At 29.9% G+C, this 9,067-nt stretch overlaps 3 protein-coding genes across 4 annotated transcripts; all 3 read left to right on the top strand.

The window, feature by feature from the left end:
• Positions 1–377: 377 nt before the first annotated feature.
• Positions 378–2,434, top strand: LOC140884875 (uncharacterized). 2 transcript variants are annotated; one of them, XM_073291756.1, is made up of 3 exons: positions 378–591; positions 757–959; positions 1,936–2,434. In XM_073291756.1, the coding sequence occupies exons 1-3, from the start codon at positions 490–492 to the stop codon at positions 2,225–2,227; spliced, it is 597 nt and encodes a 198-aa protein (XP_073147857.1). In that variant the 5' UTR covers positions 378–489; the 3' UTR covers positions 2,228–2,434. The 2 variants fall into 2 exon arrangements, with proteins under 2 accessions (XP_073147857.1, XP_073147858.1); XM_073291757.1 differs by having other exon boundaries at positions 382–591; positions 1,957–2,434.
• Positions 2,435–6,894: 4,460 nt separating this feature from the next.
• On the top strand, positions 6,895–7,356 carry LOC140879151 (protein FAR1-RELATED SEQUENCE 5-like). The gene has a single exon (XM_073282814.1). It carries the CDS (start codon positions 6,895–6,897, stop codon positions 7,354–7,356), a length of 462 nt encoding a protein of 153 aa, XP_073138915.1.
• Positions 7,357–7,389: 33 nt separating this feature from the next.
• On the top strand, positions 7,390–8,214 carry LOC140879150 (protein FAR1-RELATED SEQUENCE 5-like). Its single transcript, XM_073282813.1, has one exon. The coding sequence runs from the start codon at positions 7,390–7,392 to the stop codon at positions 8,212–8,214; it is 825 nt and encodes a 274-aa protein (XP_073138914.1).
• Positions 8,215–9,067: the final 853 nt, after the last annotated feature.

Genomic DNA, 9,067 nt, shown 5'->3' with positions numbered 1-9,067 from the left:
TGAACATGATCAGTAGACCGATCGAGGAATTGATATGCGAAGAGCGAAAGCGGTTAGGAATTTAAATTTATAGCTCATGTTGACTCGTGAGTCGTGACCATGTTCGTGAACTTGGTTACGGACCGACAATCTCTAAGAAATAACATGTCATCCTTATCAATATAATTATTTTATTTTACAATTATTATTTTATTAGAGGCGGCTCTATCGAATTAATATAATAGTCTACAAATCTCACCATTAGTCTTATTACATAAACAAATTATATAAAACAACTTTATTATTATAATTTTATGTAATTTGATAACCGATTTACTTTGTATTTTAATAAAAAGTAAGGATTAAAAAATATAAGTAGAAAAATTGTACTCAAATAATTTAGGTTCAGGCTCACTTATTTCAGGAACTAAGACATCGCCTCAAGTTCACTTATTATCAAATATTATAAAATTATACTCAAACGGCGTAAAAGAGTACAGAAGAAGGGAGATGGCAATAGGGAAAGGACCCACGCTTGTTTATGCTATCATCACAGTCTTGGGGATCGCCGCATTGGGCTTGTCAATCGCCGGTGATCGACTTCGTAACGCTGTAATTTCTTTACTCCTTAGTCGTGAATTTGTGTTTCAAGAATATGCTTATTTTTTTTTTATGGAATATCCAGATTAATTAGGATGTGTATTAAAAGAAACTCAGAAAATATATATTAGCAGAAGCTTTGAGAATTGAAGCATAAATTGTACTATATGGCTGCAGGGAAGTCTGATTACAGATTTTAGTGATGAATCATACTGTGTCTACGAGGCCGGTGCTGCTCACGGATTAGCAACCGGGGCGTGTTCGCTTCTTCTGTGCAGTCAAGTTGTGCTTATGGTGGCCACAAGTTGTCTGTGTTGTGGAAGCCGACTGGCCCCGGGGATAAGCCGTGCTTGTACAATCGTTTTTTTCATTCTTTCCTGGTAGGTTATGTTAAATTATTTTGGGATTGTTAACAAAATTTCATAAAATTTCAAAAAATTGTTAATGAAAAGATGAGAAAGGTTTTTTAGAAGTTTTTCCAAATATTGTATATAAGGGAAATTGCATATATAATCCATGTGAAATCACGAGTTTCTAATAGCTTTATGTGCTAATAATCCCTGTGATTCTAGATTTGTAGCATACACATCCTTTTCAGTTAAAAATTGACAAAAATACTCTTGCTTAAATAAATAATTAAATTAATTTTGTTTTATAATTCTATATTTAATTGAGTAAAATAATCAAATTTTATTTAAATAACTATGAAAATTATATATAATTATTTTATCATAATATTTTTCATACAGGAAATATATTTTAATATTAAATTATCTTATAATATTTAGGGCATTTTAGTCTTTTTTAGCTAGAAGGAGGTGCATGCTACAAATTTAGAATCATAAAGGGCTTTTAGCTCAAAAAAATTTCATAGGGGTTATCAGTAAACACGAGATTTCACAGGGGTGATATATGCAATTTACCATGTATATATTTGTCAACTTATAATTTCTTTAGAAGTAAACTCGATAACGGGTTAGTCTATGCTATACCGGAAATTTTTTTCATTATTTCAATATCATTAGATCACGTGGGACCCATATATTTTTATGAAAATTGACATATGTCTTGATGATCCAATGGTTTATATTTGATAACATAATGGGAAAAAAAGTACTCTAGGTGTTTGCATAGAATAATCCTTCTATAACATATCTCTTCACGTACGTACGTACTTCTTTAGGCACAGCGAACACATCAGGACTTTTTAGGCACTGTATGTGTAATAATGTAAAAAAATATAAGTAATCCCATGGAGAAGTTTAGTGTTTTTTTTTAAAAAAAATAAATAAATCATTAATATTAATATATCCCTGTCATTATAAATTTCACGCGTTATATCTAACAATTGATCAGTTTTGAGTATAAATTTTACAGGATATCATTTTTAATAGCCGAGGCATGCCTGATGGCTGCTGCGAAGGACAATTGGTACGACAACAGATATGGGAACGACAACTCGAAGGGCATCTCCTGTTCTACGTTACGCAAAGCCCTTTTTGTCGCCGGAGCCATGTTCGTAGTTTCGACTACGATTCTTAATGTTTTCTATTACATGTGCTTCACACAGGCTTCTCGAAAGCATATTAATGTTCGACATACCGATTATCCTGCGAGTTCAACTGTTGCAAGGACCCCGAGTGGATAAACTTGAGATGCATTTGGTTCGAGACAATCGAAATCAAAAAAAAATTATTCGATTCATATATACTTTAAATCCAAATTCTGTTGGCTTTGGTTGAATATATATATATATAGGTTGTGTTTACTTCGTAAGATTAATTATATATAGATAATGATGCATAAACAATCACATGTTTACTTTGATAGATTAATTTTGTGATTGATATTATGATTAAGTGACGAATTACAATTTTGCCTTTTGTTTATAATATATAATCTTATTTTTAGTTTTTATTTATAAAATTGAGATTGTGATTTTTATTGAAGAATGAAAATTATTATTAATCCACATGTAAATTATTTTAATTGACCAAAATTATTGAGTATAAATATTATTTATTTTTAAGACAAAAATTAATAAATTTAGTTAAAATATTTTTTCCCATGAATAAGGATAAAATTTAATGAAATGTATTAATCATATATTAAATTATTAGAATTTTAATTCATGTTTTATAATTTTTAAATGGATCTTTTGTATATTAAAATCAAATGAAATGTATTAATATATCTTAAAGTATTTGAAATTTATACCCATGTTATGTAATTTTTTTTAAATGAGATTTTAATATATTATTTTTTTGGAAAGTAAATTAAGGATATTGGTGTAATTTTTTTCAATTGGAAACATAATTAGTTAAAAATGATTATTTATCACACCATTTATTTGTAATAAATCATCAAGGTTTAAATTTCAAATTAGGTAAATATGGATATGTTTTATGAGTTAATACGGGCCCTAAAAAAACAAGTAAACATGTGATTGCATAGGATTATTAATATAATCCTATATTTATCATAGCAAGTAAACGCAGTCATAGAGTTTTACTATGTTGCTCATCTATCATGTCCACCAACGATATGACATTATTCTATTGGATAAGATAAAGATGTGATAAATTGTAGGTCCAATAGAATAGTGTCACATCATTGGTAGACATGATTATATATATATATATATACTCTACACATTTTTATGTATTTGTATATGTAGCGTTTTAGGGTACTGGATTTTAATTCCTCCCAGAAATGAAGTATAACATGAAATCCATACCTCGAATCCTTTTTCAAATACAAATTCTCAGGACTTTGGAATATTTACATACACACATATTGATTGAGTTGGGACTCATGGGACCAATGGATTGAGGAAGTAAACATGGATAATGATGGGATGGGGAAATATAAGAGAAATAACATCGGTCAAAATTCATTTTTAACAAATAATCCTCCAAATGTATTTAGACGTGTTCAAATGCACATGAGAGGGTCAATTTAAAAAGTATAAAAATATTTGACAATATAAAAAATTTATGGTCAAATATTAATGTGAAATTTTAAATTATATATTATACATTGTCTATCAATAATTAGTTTTGAGATGATAATTGATTATAAATGAAAATTTTAATACACCTTCATTACTCATGATGCAGTAAATTTCTCCTTAAAGTTTGACTGAAATTCTAATTCCCTTTTTGCCCTTATTTTTTACATTATTTTTTCATAATTGCTCATACATGTTTTTTTTATCCAAAGACAATTTGAGGGTAAAATTATAAATTCATAATGAAAAAATTTTACCCATCATTCATACTTTTATAATAGAAATAATAAATGATGATTTCATGCTGCTGATCACAAACAAAATAAAATAAAATTCACGTGATATCTATAGTAGAATATATCTATTTTCAAAAATTAAAATAAAAAATATATGTTCTCCAACATTTTTAAAAAGTAAAATTCCCAAATTTTTACACCAAGAACCGTGTTTAAAAAAAAACCTAAAATAATGTTTTCTTATTATTAATCCATTGGTAAGATCCAAAAGGATAGCTATGAAGATGATTTTAATTTATAATCAATTATTATCTCAAAACTAATTATTGATAGACAATGTATAATATATAATTTAAAATTTCACAACAATATTTGACCATAAGTTTTTTATATTGTCAAATATTTTACTTTTTCATGTATGTGTTTGACAAAAAAATTTTATAAGTGTAAATATTGCTAAAAATATTAGTTGTTTTTATTGTGATTGTGAGAAATAGAGTTAATAATTTTAATAGTAATAAAGAGACTATATCAAAATAGTTTATTAATTGATTGCACTTATATTACAATAGAATAGAGAGTTAGATTTACAAATTCAATATGACGTTTTGAAAATAAATTAAAATATTGTGTTTGATGTGTTAAAAAAATAGCATAGTATTTTTTTTCCTTTCTAATATAATGTGTTTTTATTATATATATATTAAATGTAAAACCTATTCCTAATATATATATATATATATATATATATATATATATATATATATCAGATTGTGTTTTCGTTTTATAAACATCATATTGCATTTATAATTGACCCTAGGGGAGGAATCGGGTCGGGACCTGTCCCGTAACCCCCTTACCCGATTCCCGACCCGATAGGAATTGGGATATTTTTTTCCTCCCGATCTCGCACCCGAGATGTGTCGGGACCCGAATGTTCGGGATCCCGAACATTCGGGATCCCGTCATGGCGGGAGAGGGTAATCCCGAATAATATTTTTTTTAAAAAAAAAATTCTATGAAAATATTTTTTTGAAAAAAATTTATGAAAAAAATCAAACAATTTCTTAATACATTACAAATAAATTAAAATTTCTTTATATATAACCATTAAAAAACTAAAACATTTTTTTAGTACATTACAAATAAACTAAAACAACTACTTGATTAATAAAAAAACATATAATTATTCATAATAATAAAAAAACAAAATAAAAATTATAACTCAATGTTAATATTAAAAAAGATAAATATAAAAAAATTATATGGTATATAATTATAAAACATTAATATTAAAACATAAAATTAAAAAAAAATTATTTTTTTAATTAAAAAATATTATTTTTATATTCGGGTCGGGTCGGGAATCCCGTCGGGAAGGGTTTCCTATCCCGATCCCGATCCCGACATTGATCGGGTCGGGAAAAATCCCGAACACTCGGGTCGGAAAAAGTTCGGCACGGGAAAAATTCGGGACGGGAACGGGTTGGGGATCGGGACGGGTCGGGATTTTTGTAAAATTTGCCACCCCTAATTGAACCTATATATTATTAAGAATAAAGTTCACATTTAATATAATAATAAAAGCACACTATATTAAAAAACCATAAAAATACTATGATATTTTTTAATCCATCAAACACAATATTTTAATTGTTTTCAAAAATATTGAATTTATAAAGTTTTAATTTTTTTTTATAAGAAAATTTGTAAAGTTAAGTCTCTATACTATTGTAATATAAATACAAACAATGAATAAACTGTATAGATAGAGAGTATATATATATATATATATTATACAGATTTTCTATCCTGCCAGAAAGTGGGCACCATATTGTGCCCACCTGCCACGCTGGCAAACACATCAGATTTAAAACAATAAAAGAGAAACTTTTTTTCCGCATATTTCTCTCGTGAGTTCTCTTAATTCTAGGTATTTTCTTGCGCACATATTATCTTTCCTATTCAAATTTTATGCATAATTCTTTCATACGTCTCTCTTTTTCTGCCAAATTTTTCTCGTGAGTTATCTTCTCCCATTGACACACAGCTTCCTGCCGTCCCAAGACAACACGTTGCTTCGCTTTCTTCTTTGAAGTATAGGTAATCGTACACGCATGTTTGCGAAATCTTTCAATTCAATTATATGAACTCGTTAATTTTCTACATAATTATCAGAGTTTATTAATATAGTTTTAGTTGTTAGATTATAGGTAATCATATACACATATTTGCTTTCCTCTTCCAATCAGAATTGGTTTCTCCACGTGATTATCTGAGTTTACTAATTTAGTTTTCAATTATTAGATTAAACTTTAAAATAAGAATCGTGTATTTTTGGGTTATTGGGTACCGTAGTTTAGAACAAAGACGGGAAAGGTGCGTCTGAATTTTTAACAGAGTAGCTTACCTATGCCTCTCGTTTTTGGCCTAGTGAGCTTTTAGGTTAGGAATATCCGTAATTGGAATTAGATTGTAATTTCCCTTCCCCTTTCTGGGTAATGGGATCACAGTGTTCTTCAAAGATAATATAATATGTAGAATGGGTATTTTGAAAATATTTCATTTAATTACTTGGTGCTGTGAACAAGTGTAAGTATTGAAATAATAGACGAGGATGCATGCGTAATTGAACTTTGGTGATGCCGTGAATTAGTTTAATGATTTTCAAATCTGTTGATTTTTTTAAAAAAATTGTATATATGACACTTGATTTTTTGAAGAAGCATCAATAATTGTTTATCTCCTTATAAACCAAATTACCAAATACATATCTGCTCCATATATTCAACACAGACAGCACATTTCTTCATTGCATCACATATCATTATAGATAAATTTATTATTTTACATGGCCAACTGATTGAAATTTGAACGTCATTGTCATATATGAACACTTTGATATATCTGAAGGCAAAGTAATCTTCGGTAATTCTGAAAAAATGTCGATGATGTCAGTTTTTCAATTTCTTGGATGTTAGTTTTTTGTATATGATGTACGTAAATCATCTAATATTCAAATATGCTAATTAATTTAATTCTTTCAACAACAGTTTTTTGGTTTCGCAAATGGAAGAAAATAACGGTGATGAGAAGCTATACGATCCTCAAGTTGCTGATGATCGTAAGCCAAAAATTGGGATGAAATTCACATCTATAGAGGATGCATTTTCTTTCTATAATCAATATGCACGAGAAGCTGGATTTAGCGCGAGAATAAGCAATAGCAAGAAAAATAAGATGAATGAAGTCGTGTGGAAACAGTTTGCATGCTTTAAAGAAGGGCATACAGATGAAAGTCGACGGAATGAGCAAGAAAAAAGTGATCAACCGAAAAAAGAAAGAGCTCGTGGTGAAGTTAGAACTGGTTGTAAGTCAAGAATTTCAATCGTCAAGGAACAAACCGGGTCTAATTGGATCGTCAAGACCTTAATGGAAAGTCACAATCATCCACTTTCGAGTCCTTCAAAAGTGCATTTACTACGATCACATCGCAATGTCTCGACAGCAAAGAAAACATTGACTCAATAGTTTTCACAAGCTAATGTGCCAACTTGTCAACAAATGCGGTTATTGGAAATAGAGTATGGAGGGCCTGGGCATGTAGGCTGCACAGAAAAATATATTAGAAACCTTGAGAAACAAATAAGGAATGAACACAAGGGTGTTGATGCTGAATCACTGATTGAGTTCTTTGCATCTGAAAAAGAGAAGAATTCGGATTTTTTCTATGATTTTGAGACTGATTCAGACAACAGATTTAATAAGTGTTTTTGGGCGGATGCTGTATCAAGGAGGGCATATGGTGTATTTGGTGATGTAGTTGTGTTTGATACAACATATAACACCAACAGATATGGGATGATCTTTGCACCATTTGTAGGAGTTAATCATCATCATCAGACAATTATTTTTTGTTGTGGTTTTCTAAGTGACGAGAAAACCGAGTCTTTTGTTTGGTTGTTTAACAAGTTTATGGAAGCCATGCCTAAAGGTGCACCAAATGTAATTATTACTGACCAGGATCCTGCTATGACGAAAGCTATTGCAAAAGTTTTCCCTCAAACAGTGCACCGATATTGTTTGTGGCACATACTAAACAAATTCTCAGATAAACTAGACCCGGTGACTTTTCGTGACCATTATCAAATGATAAAGAATGCCATTGCAAATTCGACAACACCAGATGATTTTGATAGGTCCTGGAAAGAGGTTATCAAGTGTGCTAAATTGGAGCTTAATGGTTGGTTGTCATTGATGTATGAAATACGACACAAGTGGGTGCCAGCATATTTTAACCATGTATTTTCAGCTGGAATGTCAAGTAGTCAGAGATCTGAAAGTTCACATTCATTTTTCAAAAGTATGTTTCTAATAAGAACTCGCTGATGGATTTTATGATACGTTTCAATAGGGCACTCAAACACCAAAGATATAATGAGTTAGTTGCTGATCATATTGATATAAATGAACGTCCCAAGATGAAGTCAAAATGGCCAATGGAAACTCAAATGGTTAATGTGTACACGAGAAAAAAGTGGGTTGAGTTTCAAACTGAAATAAGTGAGAGTGTTTGTTATTATGTGCAACAAATCTCTATAGCAGTTGATTCAGTGCTTTACAATGTGATGAATTTTCAAAGCTGCTCCTCCTCAAAACCAAGGGTGCTCGCACATGACAAACAAAAAGATTTCATATCATGTAGTTGTATGAAATTTGATTTCGAGGGCATTCCATGTAGGCACATGTTGGCATTTTTTCGTATCAACCAAGTGTTTCAATTGCCTGATAAGTATATACTGAAACGATGGACACGAGATGCAAAGGATGGAGAATATTCCTTAGGTGTTGAAAATATCAGCGATGATCCAGAAAAGTTTTTGATGTCAAGACACTCGAGGTTATCCCATAAAGCTTCAATATTAATTGATGATGCATCTTTAACTGATGAAGGGGCAAAATTCTTGGATGAACAATTTGATTATATCTCCAGCAAAATTAAAGATATGAATCGTAATAAAACATTCAGCAATACTGTTCAAAGGAAGAAAATTGGTATGAAATACATGAACCCCATCAACAATAAATTTTTCCAAAGAAAATTGGTATAAAATTATCTTTTTGTAAAAAAAAATACAAAACTCAAAACTATTCGATAAACCATAAATTATACACGAGACCATACATTTCATAAGTTCATGGCTACAATAGTTTTTCCCATTTCAGCTATTTACATAGTTCG

Source organism: Henckelia pumila, chromosome 2, assembly GCF_033568475.1.
Source record: "Henckelia pumila isolate YLH828 chromosome 2, ASM3356847v2, whole genome shotgun sequence".
Lineage (NCBI taxonomy): Eukaryota > Viridiplantae > Streptophyta > Magnoliopsida > Lamiales > Gesneriaceae > Henckelia > Henckelia pumila.
This window is presented reverse-complemented; position numbering and strand designations above follow the sequence as displayed.

What these genes read in the sequence shown, in the direction of transcription:
- LOC140879150 (XM_073282813.1), top strand. Translation starts at nt 7,390, where the DNA reads ATGCGGTTATTGGAAATAGAGTATGGAGGGCCTGGGCATGTAGGCTGC.
- LOC140879151 (XM_073282814.1), top strand. Translation starts at nt 6,895, where the DNA reads ATGGAAGAAAATAACGGTGATGAGAAGCTATACGATCCTCAAGTTGCT.
- LOC140884875 (XM_073291756.1), top strand. Translation starts at nt 490, where the DNA reads ATGGCAATAGGGAAAGGACCCACGCTTGTTTATGCTATCATCACAGTC. An exon ending in GTGATCGACTTCGTAACGCT is followed by an intron (nt 592 to 756) that starts GTAATTTCTTTA and finishes ATATGGCTGCAG; the next exon opens with GGAAGTCTGATTACAGATTT. An exon ending in GTTTTTTTCATTCTTTCCTG is followed by an intron (nt 960 to 1,935) that starts GTAGGTTATGTT and finishes ACAATTGATCAG; the next exon opens with TTTTGAGTATAAATTTTACA.